We start from the raw sequence: 19,559 nt of genomic DNA, 5'->3' as shown, positions 1-19,559 counted from the left end.
TCCCTCCGCCCCTTACTCATGTGAAGGTATGGAGCATTGCTGTGATAGGTGATCTCAATACTATGGATAGTCAAAGGGATGTTTTCACGATCGCGCAATCTCAACGAAAGCGAGTTAAATAGCCAAAAGTACCAGAAAGCGAGATTTGACGTTTTCGTGTCATCTTGTACACAACACTTTTTGTCAGCAGTTGAAAACGCGAGAATGAGACACTTCGGACATGATGTAAAATATTGCAATCTCGACTAGTCCATTAAGGACCAAAGAAACTTCTCGCTAATTCGTATTTGTTTGGCCTGTTAAGTTCGAGACTGGGAGACAAAGGTTTACCTTCGCTTGTATTATTTAATTCACTTATATTATTTTGAATGGGACAACCAAGTGCAAAGACACTAAAGCAAATGCAGGCGCTCCTACAAAACTAAACGAAGTGCAAGCGCACGTACAAAATTAGGCATACACACCTACTCGTTGCTCGATGTGTCAGCCTCTTCTGTTTTGGTATTTCAACACTGAATCCAGAATTCTAATTTATTTCTTACATTCCCGTTTAATGCTTTTCAGTAACCACAACCTGGGGTACGAATGAACAAATTGGAAAGAGGAATTAATTTGCATTGATTGGTAACAAACATTTGAGAAATGGAAGGCGGGGCAATTAGCAGTGACTGGTGATAGCACTGGACAAGCACTATACATATATAGTAGTAGTGTGCGTTACCTATCAACATTGCTCTCATTGCAAGTCCACTGTCAACAAACCATTTATTTTTCTATATATACGATCCCATGCTTTCCCTTATACATTTCCCTCAGTATATATCGAGGCCACTTTCGGAATGTTTGTTTTCTCATAGTTTCGTGTTGGCTGTGATATGCCAATATTTGTGTTTGTTGGTGTACACGAGTTGTCATGAGCAACAAAATTTGAAAATTTGTGAATATACCTAAGATAATATCATCATAGCAAGATGTATGGCTGATGATTTGTATTTCGCATTTCCAACCTTTGCATCTTAAGCTGCTGTAAACTTTTTTCAATAACGGACGCACCAGTAATGAATTGACGGATATAGGGAACTGTTCTATTTTGGCCCGAAAGATGTATAATGAACTGGGGTTATAAGAAATGAAAATTGATGATCCACTGAGTTCGTCGTATGCGTTGTTTGCAGTATTTAACATCATTAACGCCGATATCCAGTTCTCCGACTTCCAGTTCAACTTCTCAAAAGCTCTATGTTTTCCCTCGATCATTAGATGTCAGTCACGACGGCACAGTATATTTTCAATCTCATCTCTGCAGGGATCATACAACTCTTGCATACTACTAGGCGCACCAAGTTAATGTGGCTTTCCCATCTGGTGTACCTCTTCACAGTTGGATGGACTTGGAGACATAGTCACAGTACTGTGTCCAAGTTCACTGCACGTTGCTGTACCCGCAACTATATTTGTGTGCGTATTCATGTGGCCACCATCTGATCATCTACCGGATTCATTGGTTCTATTTAGTGCAAAGAGCTGTGTACTGCACACTAGGGGTTGTGACAAAACTGAAAGAGTCTGCAGACAATGCAGGTTCCCGCCATCCTCAGACTCGCTGGATTACCATTCTGGCGCCTTAGACAGTTCTCCCACCACACCCCTCCCTGTATCACTTACTCATCCCTGTATCACTTACCCTTATCGAAGTCATGTCTTTCACAAAAATTGTAAACCTGATTTCACCATGTTTCAGATCATCGTCCTTTCGATGTGTACCTGTGTAATGTACTGTTATTGCCATTGGCCGCCATTGGCATTATTGGGCATTACTATCACCCTGCTGGATCCTTCCGTCGCCGTACCTGTGTTATTAAGGCTCTTTCCTGTTCTATTGCTTTCCTGTGTGTTTCTTCTGTCGTACCGTTTGTTACTTTCGCGGCACTGACTTGTTTATTGGATGTAGTGTCTAGTTCTGTGGCCATGACGTGTTGGTCCATCGTTATCTCCTGTGGTGCCATCGTCACATTGCATCACCGCTCTGTGAGTGAGGTCCGATTCTTTAACTTATGGAAATGAAATGAGTTCGTTTAGTTTTATGCCGTTTTAGCAATATTCCAGCAACCACACTATGAAGAACACAAGAAATCGGTTTCACACATTGTATCCATGTGGGGAATCGAACCCGGGTTGTCAGCATGACGAGCGAACCTTTAACCACTAGGCTACCCCACGGCCCAATCACAGCACTGTGTCCTGTTGTTGTTGCGTATGTTAACAATGCGTCTTGGGACTTTGTTGTGTATAACTATTTATTCTATTGCAGTTACGTTTTGTTCTATCGCATCGTCTCACAACCACGTGTAAAACCCTTCCTATCTATTCTATTGTGTCGCTGTCATAGCTTCATATTATTCCTTGGTCATCGCCTGTTACAGGTTTCTCGTTTGTCGATTTTTAGCAAAGTCTCTCTCAACTTGCCCAAACAGCGACAGCAGCGAGCCAACCAGTCCTAGCACGTGTATAGTCAGAACAAATACTTCGTCTGTAACCTGCCTTGAATATTATTGTGGCTGACGGCTTATTCACTGGGTTCAAACGCAGAGGCCAGAAACTAGGCTAGATGTGGCGGTGTACACAGTGTCCCACATTGAACGTAATGAAACTAGGCTGTTTGGCGTGTAGGACCGTGTACACGCTTTGAAACCCCGAGTATCGTAGGCGAGGATATGTGTCGGTTTTAGTGTGAGTTTGAGTGTGATTCACAGGATATGCAAGTAATTCGTTAGACTTTCATGGATTGTTATTTCCTGTTGTGCTAGATGGAATTTCCCGTACCAAATATACGTTTTGATCCAAGCTACGAAAAGCTTCTGGTATCGCCAGAAAAGTTTGTATAATTAACTGGAAAAGTCCCCGGAGATTTTGGATGAAAATATGAATGAAAGAAAGAGGATGAGTGAAATGGTTCCCAACGCTGGTGTCTAATTCATAAGAGTGTGGTGCAGCTTAACACCTTACTATGGGCAAGAAATACAAGTTTGACTGAACGCACAAAAGGTTAATGTGCCTAACGGTACCAGGTATTTTCTTAAGAATATTCTGGGTTTAGGGAGACATCCTGTAAAATGCCCTTTCTGAGAGATTATTAGACGAAAACCACGTGCAGATCTGTCTTCAGTAACCCATGCTTGTCGTACGAGACTTGTCTGTCGGGTGTTCTGTGTGCCTGATTTGGTTGACAAGTCATTGTATCCCAATGACGTAGATCGATGCTCATGCTGTTTATCGCTAGACTGTCTGGCCCAGATTCCATTATTAACGCCACCATATAGATGGATGTTTGCAGCTTCAAACAGGAAAGAAGACACATTAGACGAAAACAGGGCACCATAAAAGCAAAGAGGGTGCCACTTGATATCCATTAGTTAAATAGTTCAACTGTTTATACAAACTGAATCTAAAATACATGGTTAATCATTGACAATACAGATATTTTGAAATACGTAAACTCTTCTCCCCCAGAAGAGACAAAATGTCTTTTAAAGAAAAAACATGTTTTGGGGTGATTACTGGTGATAATACGGATGTTTGTTTTGTTTGATAACCCAGACGTATGATAATACGAACGTTTGTTTGATAACCCAGACGTTGTATGTCAAAGCTCTGTATGTGACGATTTGTTAAGGAAGTCATTGTTATTGTTTCTCATCACACGTGTTGAACAATATAAAAGTCACCTCTGAGAACACATGTATGATACTGTGATGCAGATGACTGGTATTCAAAAGTACTGTAACAAATCATGTATGGTTTGTTTACGCGATAATGTGCAATGTAAACATGAAGGTGAACGGGCCATCTCCTAAAATTGTAACAGGTGTTCTCTCTGATTATAGGAAACATGTCGCCTGATGCATTTACGTGGAACATGACCACAGTCCTTTGCTTATTACAGATATCTGTGTGCCTTACTGTCATTTGATATTTCAGCCGATGTACAAAGTGTTCCTTTTCTTGTGGCGATACGTAGCAGCAATTTGGTCCTATAATTCGGCGGTTTTAACAATACCTTTGTGTTTTTGCTAACCTGGTTTGGCATTCAAATGCTGACCTGCCAAACACTGGACTCGATGGTTTACAGACCACCGTCCTATGATTATAATGTGGTTTGGGATGAAGTGAAACATACTCCATACTGTGATCATCAGTATTTCATAGTCTGACCGTTAATATGCATTTGCGGGTATATATTTCATTATACTCCAGTGACAGAACTGGATGGGAGAGTATCTCCACTTGAACGTCGTCTGAATTAGGTCAAAAGCCTCATGATAATTTATCATTGTAACCCTAACAACAAGGTTCATGATACTTATAAAATACTTATCATTGGCTCATCTCGTTTAAATCCAATTATAAACTGATCAGTGTCTTTCACAATGACTATTTCTGAACGTGGAGTTAAATTACACATGCAACGGAATGTTAATCTTAGATTGTCTACACGAATGTAATGATTTGATGACGAATGCAGTATGGTATGCACGTTCCACGGTTTGGATGTTTTTTTTTCCTTTTCTAAGAGTATATCTGTCATTGGTATCGCACAATCCTTGATCCACAGAGGACTTACAGTTGAAAGTTTCTAGTGTTCAACAAAATAATCAACAAGATCACAACGGAGGCAGTATGGTATCCACGTTGGTAACACAACGCAAAGGCGTTCCATGATAACTTGATAAATGCTTACGTTGAATATTCATAACTTCAAAGGGACGAATTTACCCTATCCTGCGGTTATCAAGAAAGAAGCCGTCTTCTAGGAGAGCGTGGATTACACTTCACTATGCGCTTGTGTGGGACTTTGAGTTTGTTACGTTTATGCTTCGTTTGGTACTGTCGCTACATCCTGTCGTTCTATTGTATTACTCCGTATCATTCAGTATCATGTGCTGCTGCCACTGTATCATGTCGTCCTGACGATTTGTCAGTACTGGACGCTAGTCATCGCCTCTTCGTCTGTGGGCTTATCGCAAAATCATATTCAGAGTTTTACTTATTAAGCAGTATTTCAATCTTAAAATCACCGTGCAACATAACAACTCACTATAGGCAACAGATATGAAGATTAAAGTTTTCACTGACTGCTCATCTGTAGTAAGTTATAAAGTTTACGTAACGTGTCCCATACGGGTCAGTTATCTCAAGCTGAAACATTTGAAACACACACTAACACATCATATCAGAGAATGTTGATGCAATACCTGATTTGACTGTAAATGATGACTTCGTCCCAGGACAGATCGGACACAGGTGAAAATATTCTCAGGAATCAGCCGGCATGAAAGGGCTAAGCATGCTGTATTGTAAGGCTTCTGACTACAGTTAGAAACGAACCAGTTTCACTATCTTTCGTTGGGATTTACATCTGTGAGTCCTGGGAACACTTTTCTCGGTCATTTGGAAACACGTAATCACTACTCCTCCAAAAGTGATAAAGTCTGGTTCAAAGCACACACAGAGAGAAATGTTAACTGAGATTCCAGTGCCCTTCTGGTGGACGACTCCCGGAAGGATCACAACTGTACGAGGGCTTGCGACGCCACAGGGTATTCCGTACCTCCACAATGGTAGCCGTCAAGATGCATGTCAGAATTGACCATCAGCAACTCATGATCGATGCTGTTGATCACGGAAATGTTTGGTCCAGACATGAATATTTACAGACCACCGCCATATGGCTGAAATATTAAATTCTGCGGCGTTAAACAACAAACCAGCCAGTTGTTACAAAGCACAACAAGATGGCTTTTTCTTCGAGTGTCATAGTGGTGGACGACTCCCGGAGAGATCAAACATCCCCGATTGATAATGGATAATATTATGCTAATCTGCTCAGAGAACTGAGTCAGAATATCAGAACTTAATATACAGACGGAGTCACGTCCGTTATAAGCCATGCTGTTGTTCGAACCTGTGTCATGCACGGTGCAGATGGTGATCATTTTGAGACGTTCACTCTTTCCCTTTGAAACAAACTCTGTTGATAAACAAACGATGTTACGCTTCTATCAGTTGGAGTAAACCTTTCTGAAAAACGCACATTCGGTTTTTACACTCCCCATTTGTACACCATCGATTGTATGATTGTTTTTCTCCATCTTGATATGTAGTGGTGGTATTGCTAAAACACATTTGTTTGGATCATAAACAGTAAAGCTTTGACTTAATTATTGAGTTTATGCAGTGTAAACGATACAGACAAATCTACAACAACAAACATGTAGCATATAGAGCTTTTAAAAGTTGCTAAAGAAAGCAAATTAGACAGAGTGTACACCCAAATTACAAAATACTACAACTATATTTTTGTAGTTGACTTCCGAGGTGCAGGTACTACACCAAATGTACAACAGAATGAGAAAGCAGTTAGTGGTTAAAATATGTTCAATACATCTATATGAATATACATAACGCATGCATATATAATTACATATCTACAATATATGTTGCATCACTCATAGTAATCTTGACATCAACCTGTTTTAATATGATAGACAAATGAATCTTCAAAATCAGTTACAATATGTTCAATGCATTTGTATGAATACACAAAGTGCAAACGTTTAGCACTTTAACATAAATGAATACAGGCAAATATAGAACATCAACATTTAGCATTTACAGCTTTCAAAAGTACGTAAAGAGATAGTGAGTGAGTTTAGTTTGCTTTGAGCAATATTCCAACAATATCACGGTGTGGCACACCAGAAAATGAGCTTGACACATTGTACCCGTGCGGGGAATCGAACCCGGATCTTCTGCGTGACGAACGAACGCCTTAACCACTAGGTTTCCCCACCGCCCCATTACTCAAAGAAAGCAATTTATACTGATTCGTGAGAATTCTATATGGATAAGTGTTTATCTGAATAACAAATATTACACGTATGTTTTTAGCTTAACTTTCCAGATACAGATACTTCACCAAACGTACAAAAGAATACTATGTTCAATACATAAAGATATACACAGTTGAAGCATTCAGGTACAATTGCTAGTCTATAAAATATGTTACATGTTGGCGGTAGACCCATGGTTATCTTGACATCTTGATTTTATGTGATAGACATATGGATATTTGAAAGCAGTTAGAATATGTTCAGTGTATTGATATGAATATACACAGTGCAAACATTTAGATCTTAAACATCAACCATAAAAGTAATACGGCAGAGGTAGTGTCATAAATAGCCGTTAATTAACGTGACAGACAAATGAATATTCAAAATTACTTGTTCTCATTTTCTGTTATGCGCCCTCTTGTGGTTGTACTCTTTTGCAGTAAATCCAAAAGACGTTCGAACCTGACAAAGTCGTTCCGGAGATTTGAGAAAACTTTTTTTTTCTGTTTGTTTCAGACCAATGTCAGTTGCAGCTTTGATAAAAACATTCTCCGTTGATGATGATTTTGCGTGTTATAATGACTGACAGTAAAATGTATTAAGAATGTATAACAAGATGTAAGAATTTCAGTATGTCACGAAGGCAGGAAGGTAAATTAAATGTATACACTTGAATATGGACTTAACTCATGTCCGGGACATAGGCAGCAGAGTCTCAATTGTACAATTTGCGCCGAAGTCACGTAAAACAACAACAGCAATAACACAATAGTAAGCGCCAGACCTGATGTTAATTCTCCAAGGAAATAAATATCTGGGCCCTGCTAAACTTCAAGTTTCACCAAAAAGAGACTTTAAAACTTGGACCCAGGGTCGGGTTAAACCAGAGGCACTCACTTTACTGGCATGTGAGTGTCTTACATGTTGAGCGTCTAACAGCACGACGGATTTGCTGTGAAGGGAACAAGATTCAAAAGCAATGCAGATGTGCCACAATTGAAATTTTAGCATGAAAATATTTAAGTGTTTTATTCTACCTGAAAACACTGCTTCAGGAAAATACAATGCCTGTCCTTTCATACAAAGTTATCAAAGTCAAGGTGGAAGACGACTTTCAATTTTCATGTTTCGATGCCCACTGATTTAAAGAGGTAAAGCATTTATGATTCTTGGTTTGTACACAATTTAAAAGCATATTTTCAGATACATTCTTGGAACTGCCCTTGTGTTTTCGCCAGTTTCAACATCTTGGAGACACTTTCAGTACGATGTCCATGTCTGTTTGAAGAAAGGATGGATTCTGAGCAAACGTCAATACTTCCTGTGAACAAACCAAGACATACGTACTTGTAAGATGAATGGGAAACATGTGGTCTTGTCTATAGCCTAACAAGAACCCAATGATCAATGAACAATTTTCAGAAATACACCATTGCAAAGAAATAACGAGCAGGGGACACAGGATTAGGAATAGGATTATTGGAACTGATACACAGTAATATTTCCAGATTATTAAGTTAATTTTCCCTTTCTTTGCTATGTTTAGTGTCTGGTTTGTTGATACTTAGACTGATGCTCTATATCTTTATTCACACATATTTTGAGCATTCGAACTTCTTTCAGGAACCTGATTAACCTGTATGGTTAATGATCATATGATGAAAGAATCCTACCGGTGTGTCGGGCAGACGATCAAACTTCACGGCCCTCAGGACATTCACCAAAGCAACTTTCAGTTCAACCAGAGCTAACCGCATGCCAATGCAGGCCCTGGGGCCAAATCCGAAACCTTGGAAAGCAATAGTTTTGTCTTGATCTTCAAACCTGAAACATAGTTTCTTGCAATTAGTTCTTTGTAATATTTGAGTCTGTCGTGTCCAGGGCAACGCTGAGAACGCAACAACGCCAGTGTGATGCAGTTAAGAAAACGTTAAAACTTCTTTTACCTAAAAATCGGGGATGTTTACTTATTTACTTCCTGTTATTGATACGAATACGACCCCATGTTTCTCACGATTGTCGAATAATACTCATACTCGAATAGAGATGAGCACCCACAGTCATTCTTCTGACATACACAGCCATTCTGCGAAAAGAATTGCAGCACGTTATACATTACCCGAAAAAGAAATTAATTTTAACAGAGGCCGATCATCGGATGTTCTGGGACTAGGTTACATCTTTAACAATACTTTCGGGAACTGATTGAACCTTTCGGGTTTGAAGGAATCAGGATCCTTGTACAGCTGAGGATTTCTGTGTATAGCCATTGCAGGAATGAAGATACTTTGACCCTTGGTGAAAGTTAGGCCCTTGATTTGAGTGGACTCAGAAACAATACGGTCAATTCTGAAATGAAGAACACGTTTGCATGAGCTTAGGGAAGGCAAGATTTTGGTAAAAGTGATTTGGTTGTTATGCATCGAAGCTAACCATGTTAAACTGTACCCGGTTATTTGGAAATAAATTTTGAAAGCATTATCAGACACTAAGCTTCAAACATGAGTTAATATTTAACGTCATACTGGCAATATTTCAATATATCGTGACTCAAGATATTTCATTTGTTAGCTACTGTTCATGCCATGTTAGTGAGTGACTGAGCTGGGGTTTATATTTAGATGGTGGAGCATACATATAACCAACACTGCTTTGTTTACAATGCCTGTGAGTTAACTGTATGTAAATTCTGATAGCAGGGTGATAAACTAATGTTTGTTTATTGTGAAACGCCTCAATGAACAAACTTCCAGCTACATATGACTGTGAGCTGTAATATTCGATCCAGAACATAGATCTGTTCTATGCTCTATGTCACACAATCAAAAATGTCCCCAAGCCTAGTCAAACATTGTCATCTCTGATCACAAGCATAGGTTACTGGGAAGCACACTTGTAACAAGACAAACTTGAGCAGCCTTAGACTACAAACAATTCTAGATTACATTATATTGCTTTTATATCACTACTGTAAAACATTCTTTCACTTACACTAAACCCGGCGGGTAGAGTCTCAGTGTTTCTGTGATTACGTTGTCGAGATACTTCAGTTTCCCAATGTTCTCATAGTTTGGTTCCTCCTGGAGGTCGACAAACTCAGGCGGTTAATTGATTTCACTGGAGTGAGTTTCTGGAGTGAGTGAGTGAGTTTAGTGTTTCGCCCCACTCAGCAATATTACAGCTATATGGATGTGGTCTGTAAATAATCGAATCTGGACCAGACAATCCAGTCATGACAACTTGAGCATCGATCTCCGCATTTGGGAACTGATGACATGTGTGAACCAAGTCAGCGAGCCTGACCACCCCATCCCGTTAGTCGCCTCTTTCGACAAGCATAGTCGCCTTTTATGGCAAGCATGGGTTTCTGAAGGCCTATTCTACCCTGGGACCATCACGGTCCACAGTTTATGGAAGAGCAGTTCCAGTTTTTGAGGATACCACCGAAAGAGCCATTTCTGAACTACTCTGCCACACTGCTGTAGGGTAATATTACATTTTAGAAGCACAATATAAATATCTGTACTAACTATGCGATACGTTATTTGATAATGTTACGGAATGAAACAGTGTATCAATATCCCAACTCTGGACAAAGACTACGAACATCATAGACGAAACTGAAAACAACAGATAGGAAATAATAGTTCACGTTTCGCATTCAGGCAACTTGAATACTGCAGTATTCTTTGGTATACTGACATTTCCCAATATTTCTTTGATTTCTCTGAAGGCCTTCTCCTGTACATCCGGATTCATGGCCAGGTTGTAAGATAGGAAGGAAAGGGTAGTCCCGGTAGTTTCGTAACCAGCAACGAAGAACGTTATGCACTGAGCAACCACTTCGTCCTTCGATAGATCTGTAAGTTGAAACATGTGTTATTCGTTCTACGTATAAAGTGCGGGTTCTAACGACGATCTGTCACATCACTTTCATTCTATGATTATCCTAGATATGTCACTCTAGACACACATGATTGTAAATTTACAGTTTTAGTGTTTCTATTTTTCTGAAATACAGATACTTAACTCAGTTGAGAACTTGCTGGGTGACAAATGTTACACCAGAAGCAATGGTACATTGTTGTGAAAATACATAATTGTGATACTGCTACCGCCAAGTCACGGACGATGATGGTGATGAATGTAGAAAGTTTAAAAATGAACGTTGAACAAATTTCGGAATGGTAAAGATGAATCGTCATTGGGACAATATAATCTATCGAGAAATGAATACAATACTTTTTGTAAGCAAAAGACGTACTGGATATTATAAAGAGAAATAGACTAAAATAGAAAAATACCATTAATGACGCCAGAAGACTTTGGTACAAACTCAAATATTTCAGTCTCCAAACACATGGGTGGATTCGACGCTTCAGAACATTGTTTTATGGTGAAAATGTAGATATTAAAAGAAATACTCATAGTAATGACCGTGATATTTTGTTAAATGATGACCCAAACAATGACCTTACAAAAGAAATTTTTCACTCTCCAATTTCCAAAGAAAATGTCCTAGATAGCATAAACAAACTTAAAATCAACAAATGAACAGGAATAAATTACATAATTCCAATTTTCAAACAGTCTGCTGATCATCTACTGCGTTTTCTTGAGTTAGGTTTTCGTCTGATATTAGAAAGAGGAACATTTTCTGCTTGCTGGTCTGTTTGGATTATAGTTCCTCTACACAAACAATGTAATTTGAACAATGTTGATAACTACAGGGGAATCACACTGTTACGCATGTTAATTAAAGTTTTCACCTCAGTTTTGAACCAAAGATGAATTTTGAGGGGAGAAACAATAAATACTTTACGTGAATCTCAGGGTGGATATAGAACAATTGATAACATGTTTATATTACAAAGTGTGCTACTAAGACATTTCCTCTAAGCATTTGATTCTGTGCAAAGACATAAGCTATGGCGGCTATGTAACACAAACGGACTTAGCCTCAAAATGATCAGTTTGTTAAGTAACATGTTTGAGAATGTTAGAGAAGTGTTAAAGGTTTTGTCGAGATTAACAGTGTACTCTCTGAAACGGCTGATGTACTTAGTGGAGTAAGACAAGTTTGTGTGTACAGTATTTCTTTTTCTTTTCGCTTTCCTTGTCTACAATGAACTAGGAGAGCAGATTGATAATAATTATTCACATGGTATCCAGTTGCATTCCGATATGTTTTCCCTTTACCTTTATTATTTGAATATGATATTGTTTCATCACATCATAACGAACTACAATACTACTATAAAGACATTGCCAACTATAAATGTGGATAAAACGAAAGAAGTTTTGAAAAAGAGGATGGAAATTATCAAAAAGGGGAAAATAATTTTATAAAGGCAGTACTGTAGAGACCACCTCTTCATATAAATTCTGTGGTGTATATTTTATTCATCATCTATCATGGTTGGTACATGCAAAATAATGCATCTGTTCTGGGACGATAGGTATTCATAGGAACAATGAGAAACATATGAATAAGCTGGGACTTGTGTTTAACATCCTTTTTTAGAAAGTTTGATGTTAATATGAAACCGATTCTACTGTATGGTGCGGAAATTGGAGATTTAAATGCTTTGATTATATAGAAAAAGTTCATTTATTTGTCTGGAAGACATTTCTTGGGGTAAAGATGCGCACATCAAATGTATCGGTATATAGGAAATATGACAGATACCTGCTCATCATATGATGACAAATCAGGGTGATTACATATTGGATAAGGTTATTCAGAACGCCATCCAAGTGTTTGCCAAAAACAAGGCTATAATATGACCTTACTTTATGACAAAGAAGGTAAAAAGAATTAGATAACAGATGTTAGACACCTATTTTTTCAAATGGATTTAATCATTATGGTATGGACAAAATGTTCGTCATTGTATCTAAATATATTCAAGCAGAGATTAGAAGATATTTACCACCAAACATGGTTGGGTGCAATTGCAGTAGAGGGGGCAGAAGTCCTCACCAATACTTTCGGTAATAAATATACGATTCGACAATAATCGTGTGTCTAATATAAGAAACATAGACGCTTTTATACACGAGGGTCTGTTCAAAAATGCCTTCTTACGCCTGAATGAATGTTTGACCGTTTGACCATCAGCGTTGCTGTCGTCGTTTTCCTCTTCAGTCGAAGCATCCATCAACATTTGCAGGAAGTCTGTTCCCTAGTACACAAATTGAAAACTTAATATTCATTACCGCCGTCGCACGAAACACAGCATATGCAATATCACACAATGTATGTCTAGCTGATAGGTAAGATATCTGATATGTTCCCATAACTGGCAATTATGCAACTCACCTCCTAATAACAAAGAGATGTATGTCTCTAATACGGGTTCACGTGCATGTTCACGTATCTCTCTGATAACAGTGATAGTTTTACTCAAACCTCTTGGTTGTGTGTTTTATCAATTCGCCGCTGTTTCATCATTTCAGCCGTGATCGTCTCAAAGAAAGCAACGGATGCTGGTGGAAAGATTCCAAGGCCGAGCTTATTGAAGACTGGTTCAAGTGCTGGAACAGCAGCTTCAAACAGAAATAAGATGTATTTCAGCCTTTAAGTAACAATGCGGGAACTGGGACGGTTTGGTGGGTAAGGCGTGGTTTTAAAATCCGACGCCTGGCTTTAATTTCCAACAAGCTTGTAAAAAGTTAAACCGAATTCTACAGTCCCCACCGTGATATTGCTGGATTACTGCTAAGAGCGGGAAAATAAGCAATTCTCACTGATTCAGTCTCTTAACAAAACCAATACATGCAACTACTGATACTGTATTTACAGCAACTGATATTTAAACTGATACTATTGAGTCAGTTTCCTCGTCACTTACCTGACAATACACTGAGAGCCAATGCAAGTTTTGTTGGTCGGAATATTTTCTTAGCATGCACGACAAACGGGTGGTTGAAATCTGTTTGCGAATCAACCGTTATCCCAAAGGCAGTACGACAAATCACATCCATCGAGAAAGCTCCAAAGCGTCTAAGAGAGAACATGTCGAACCTTCATTAGTATAATACTACAGCTTTAACCGTAACCTAGTGTTTTCTCAAATCTGTTTTATCATTCCAGATTTCGATCTGCCAATCGCTGGACTGTCAGGTTCAGAGTCGATTGTGAGGGCCGTCAAACAACAAACAGATACGTCTCATATATGATCATTTGTTTGTCACGATAGGGACTTGATTTGGGAGGTATGAGTTCTGATTCGAGACGAAAGGAGTATGGCAGGTATTTTTTTTATTTATTTTTTTTCAGATTTATTTATCTGTGTCATTTGGTATCATGCATGATCTATTCAGGGATTGAAGAATTGAACTATTCACTAAGACACTGCAAATATGGCCGAGAACTCATTTTGGTCGAACAAGGAATAATCATTTGAGTTGTGTGATGTACAGTATTCCCATATATTATTAAGAATAACTGTGTCCTAATACTGATAATAGAATTTGAAAATAGGTGGTACATTACGTAGTAAATATACTGTACTCAGTTTGGGAAGCAACTCTTGTGAGAATGAACCTTACATCAAAAGTTATTTCCCCTGGTGACGGCTTCCTGTGTTGACATGGCAGATTTAGACACAGAAAAGAAAGGTGGTTCTACATGATTTTGAAAGTCGTGTGATTAATGCAAAAGTCTGGTGGACATAACATTCCCCTGTCTACAGAACTTGAAAGAATATTCAATCAGGAGTTTGAATTAAACACAAGGCAGTGGCACAAAGACTAAGAAAGTTCAGCACCAGATCGTCGGCGACTTGGTCACATTGTGAGTAGGGGTAATTGAAAACATTTAGAATATCACAAATGGGATAGTCAATAATAGAGATAGACCTCAGATATGTATTGAGCCACATAGACAAGAATTATGAAGATGTAAGTGGTTGGAAAACTGTGGAATTCCCTCACCATTGATGAAACAGCACAACAAGAAAGACGCTTAAACTAATGTAGGGCTCACAAAAATCATGATTGGAATAATGCTTTCTTTTCTGATGATGGTTCTGTCGGACATTTTCCAAACTGTGTGAGAATGTGGACAATGTGCTACACATAACAGTGGTTGTCGGACGAACATGCTTACGTTTTATACTTGCCTAGCCACAGCCCAGATCTTAACCCTATGTTTGTGGACTAATGAAGGACAGAATAAACCAAAACAGGACTCAGAAGTATATATTGAGGATACAAAAAGGAGGGTTCAAATATTGGGATAAACTGTCACACGATTCCGCGCAAACTTTTATCGGTTGTGTGCCTAGACGCATTCAGTTGTGTATTGCATGACCAGGAGATCTTACAAAGTACGGAAAAGACACTTAGACTGTAGTTTCTATCGTGTATATGCATGTTTTAGACATTTGCCGAAAAAGACCCAATAATTTCATTGAATATTATACTTATGCATATTAAAACGTAACGAAACAACAAATACCCACTGGCTACGAACAATGTACTCACTCCTTTACATTGACGCCAGCGTTATTCCCCATGACTTTGGAGAAATTTGTTGTAAGAGTCCTTGCACAGTCGTTGATGGCCCCACACATCTAAAAATAAAAAAGAAACTAAAATCAACAATACACAAATTGTGACACTATGTGAAGATTTCACAAACCACAGCCTTGGTCAAATGGACAGCGCATTTGAAGGGAAACAAGTACTGGTCAGCTCGGAGGCGCCAATATGATGCAGCGTATTACCCTTGTTATCTCAATGGCCTTGCTTTAACAGAGTAACATACGTCGACATCTGTACAAGAGGTCACAAACAGACACGCACGCCTATGTGCTTCTGAAGTTCACATGACCGACAATTTTGATCACACTCTGTGAGGTAGATTCTCAGTTCAGGTCTCATTTCAAATATAATAAAGTATAAAAAAAGAACAAACAAACTTCTTACCGGTGTTGATTTTACTCAAAGCGCATTCACTTCAACAGCATATAGACGAAAAGAGTCACTTACCCGCCTCAGTTTGACAGCAGTAAATGTAGGAGTAATGGTATTTCTCACTCTCTTCCAAGCAGCATCTTCCAAGAAACCCAACGCTAAATTTACGGGGTATGGTACTGAAACTATCTGAAAACAGAATATAGTTCCATTCAAAATGTATTTTGACACTTGTTACATAATCTTCACACACATACACACACACACGCGCGCGCCCTTTAGCGGTTGTAATGATCATCATTCAACACGTGACATCTCTTACTCAGAGTAACAACAGGTGCTAGTATATGCTGATGTGTTAGGTGTTTAATTTAAACAGGATGACATTATCACAAATCCGCCATTATTGCTTTCAGGGGTCTTAAAAGGCATTGCTTACCCTCCGGTTTCTGAAGCTGTCAAAACTCTTGACCATAATCTCTTTCAGAATTTCCAGATCTGTGATAACATAGGCGGGTGTCCTTCCAACGAAGATTCTGCAAAGTAACGTCATAGGCGGTTAAATATGAGCTCAAAGAAATAAATGTGACGTAAAATGTATTTTTAAATTCCAATAGACATTATTCATCCATATGGTGTTTTAAATCCCCATCTCATCGACCGCGTTCTGAATGCTTTAATCTGGTCTGTGTGTGACGGTGAATATACATACATGCATACATACCCAAAAACACTTCCATATCGCTTACTCCAGGGGTGCAGATCATGTCCGAGATTCTGCATAAAATGAAGTAAATAAAGTATAAAGTTTGCTGTAATGCTATATTATGTTTGTCCTATGTTCAAATATTTGCCACTTTCCTTATCTGCCAAAACAAGTCTAGCAGGAGGGAATATTGTCAAAGGAAACTCAAGAGCTACTTCAAAACACGTTTTAGCGAATGCTGAATTTGAAACTAAACAGGAACATTTAACAAAGATTAAAATAGGACTTTATTGCCAACAGAATATAAACGTATACTGCAAACTAAAATAAACTTGAAGTGCGATCATATCCTGGAAATCTCCTGGTCTTCGACCCTGAATTTGAAAAAAAAATACGTTTTACATTTCAACTATGTCATTAAATACTTAAAAAAAAACCAGGGATGATATCTGAGGAAAGGTAAGCCTTCAGTTGTCTGTCCAGCATTTGGCACTGTCATAATTATAAGAACGGAATACACGAAAACAAGTAAAGTATTGACCTGAGGAAAAATCGTCACAAATAGGGCGAAAGATAACGCTTCGTAATGGAACAATTTCTGTTGTTGAACAGACTAGTCGTATCAGAATTGGCAGAATTGTACTGGCAAAAGTCACAGCTTTTTGTTGTGTTGCCTGAAACTCAGAAACTCATCAGGTTGCTAGACGGAAAGAAGAGTTGGACAAAAATATCATTATCAATTACAGATGGGCAGCCTGGTATCCTGTTCAAAAAGAAAGAGTCACATGAATGACATTATGCTGATACTTTAATCTAAGTTCAATAATAATTAGCCCCCACATCTACTGTAATGCCACATCTCGTCAGTGATCTCCAGCAAATAGGCCCCCTCTGTCTGCCCGTTAGCTGTTTGAAGGATTTCAAAATTTTGTAGCATCAACGAATCTTCTTTATTACAGAAGTTTAGTTAAACAGATGAGATAGGTAACCGAGATGGGTGTGAAATAGCTAAGATTGCTGAAAAACATTCTCCTATTCCGTCTACTTCAGTATCATGGAATGTAAACATACCCTCCAAAGGCCCCTCAAAAACATTTTCGAAAACTTTGCTAATGTTTCATGAATGCTTCGAACATGATCCATCAACTTTTGACAAATATACACTGAATGTATATGTAAATAAAGTCTCATGCACAACTGCACGCTGATTAAATTGTCAATCCTGACACAAGGACCCAACACTAGGACAAGAGGACAACACAAAACCTACCATGCTAGCGTTTCCTATACAACAAGTTGGTTCTGGACCTGGGATGCCCTTCTTTTTGAAGTAGCTGTAGTTCCATGTTCCATATCTGTAAAAAAGAAACAACAAGACTTTTTCTTGACCCATGCGACATTCCTTCCTTTTGTTTTACTTGATTGAACAGGGTGCATGTTGAACAGTATACAAATATGTTGCATCGGTGCTAACGGTTATGCAGAAAGTTGCCTACTCACACGTAGATAAGCAATATGGCCACCAAGCACAGTACGAGATACAGCGGCACGTCCACAAGTCCCAAGATCTCCATGTCGATATGACGACTAAGCGAATACACAGCTCTTATAACACCAAATAAAAGGCATCACAGGTCCTGTTGATTGTGAAATGGGGACGCGTCAGCTTTAACGTGCTTTGTCATTGTATTTGGCTGTCGGGAAAGGGGTGACCTTCAGTGTGAAAGGTGTTGTCTGCATACACTGCGTCTGTATACGCTTGTCTGGTCTAGTTACATATAGTAGTGAATGAGAAAGAACGTGATCCTTTATTGTGAGGATCTGAGGATCTCACAAGACTAGTGTTTCTAGATTCATAAATGCAGTGATATGTAAACATTTTGGGCATGATAAGAAATCTCACCATCGTCGCAAATCTCTCACGGTGTCTCACCACATAAGGCAACATGGCGAGACTAAGATTATTCAGAGTAAGTGAACTTTTCAAAATTAGAAAGAACCAGTGCAAAGACACGCACCACTGGGGACAATTGTCTATTGCAGGATGGAGGTTTTAACTCTTCCTTGTAATCACTGAAGTGCTTCGTTTTTCATTAACGAGTTTTATTACGATGTTATTATACAAAATGGCAAACACGGTGTGCAGTTGTTTCCAGATATGATAGAACTGTTTACGTTTCTATTTGAAGACGATGTTATGTTGATATCCAAAACTATTACCGGTTTGCAAAATCAACTAAATATCCTTGAAAGTTATTCTGCTAACTGGAAGCTATCTGTTAATTTAGACAAACTAACAGTCATATTTAGAAGGGGTGGTGTTGTAGCAGCCAAGGAGAAATGGTATTTTTACGAAAAACCTGTTGCTGTTGTCAATAGATATAAATATCTGTGAATAATCTTTTCGCATAAGATGAATTTAAAATGTTGTGTACATAACCTGGTTCGACGTGCAAAGAAAGCTACTGTTTCAATTTTATCTATATCCCAGGAATGTGGAATGTTTACTCCGAATATATTTTTCAAACTATTTGATGCCCAGGTAAAACCCATTTTATTATTGTGGGGATTTCAACGCTACGATTACTTGGAGAGATTACACCTTATAGCTTGCAAAAAGTCTTTTTGTGTTGTAACCGCCATTCCAAACTGCATGGTTTACGGTGAATGCGGGAGACACCCCATGTATATTAATTCACAAATACGATGTCTTAAATACTGAAAAAAATACCAAAAATATCGTATAAGATATCGTATGGTTCATCTAGATAATATGGGTAAGACATCTTGGGCATCACATATAAGAAATCTTCTGTTTTCTCATGGGTATGGTCTGGTTTGGTTAAACCAGGGTGCGGGGGATGTCTTTATGTTATTAAAAGAATTTCGTGATCGAGCGGTAAATATTTTTTATCAGGGATGGCATTTCACTCTAGAAAGTAGCTTTCGTTATGAAAAATATAGAACATTTAAAACTCCAATACATCCTGAATTGTATTTATATAAACTAACTTTTAACTGTAATACTTGTAAGGCTT

General features: G+C 38.5%; 1 protein-coding gene across 1 annotated transcript; it reads right to left on the bottom strand.

The window, feature by feature from the left end:
• Positions 1-6,208: 6,208 nt before the first annotated feature.
• Positions 6,209-18,262, bottom strand: LOC137287262 (cytochrome P450 3A24-like). The gene is made up of 14 exons (XM_067819495.1): positions 18,022-18,262; positions 17,792-17,876; positions 16,540-16,592; positions 16,255-16,351; positions 15,891-16,004; positions 15,384-15,472; positions 13,748-13,899; positions 13,306-13,442; positions 12,982-13,078; positions 10,596-10,753; positions 9,885-9,973; positions 9,105-9,242; positions 8,567-8,717; positions 6,209-8,214 (listed from the first exon to the last, which is right to left on the bottom strand). Exons 1-14 carry the CDS (start codon positions 18,093-18,095, stop codon positions 8,134-8,136), a joined length of 1,515 nt encoding a protein of 504 aa, XP_067675596.1. The 5' UTR covers positions 18,096-18,262; the 3' UTR covers positions 6,209-8,133.
• Positions 18,263-19,559: the final 1,297 nt, after the last annotated feature.

Source organism: Haliotis asinina, chromosome 6 (genome assembly GCF_037392515.1).
Source record: "Haliotis asinina isolate JCU_RB_2024 chromosome 6, JCU_Hal_asi_v2, whole genome shotgun sequence".
In the NCBI taxonomy this organism is placed as follows: domain Eukaryota; kingdom Metazoa; phylum Mollusca; class Gastropoda; order Lepetellida; family Haliotidae; genus Haliotis; species Haliotis asinina.
The sequence above is the reverse complement of the archived record's forward strand: the minus strand, read 5'-3'. Positions and strand labels throughout refer to the sequence as shown.

Excerpts from the sequence above, each read along its gene's own strand:
- LOC137287262 (XM_067819495.1), bottom strand. The coding sequence starts at position 18,095 with ATGGAGATCTTGGGACTTGTGGACGTGCCGCTGTATCTCGTACTGTGC. Across the intron at positions 16,352-16,539 it reads CGATATGGAAGTGTTTTTGG|AATCTTCGTTGGAAGGACAC; the intron begins GTATGTATGCAT and ends GTTACTTTGCAG. Across the intron at positions 9,974-10,595 it reads TCAAAGAAATATTGGGAAAT|GAGGAACCAAACTATGAGAA; the intron begins GTCAGTATACCA and ends GTCGACCTCCAG.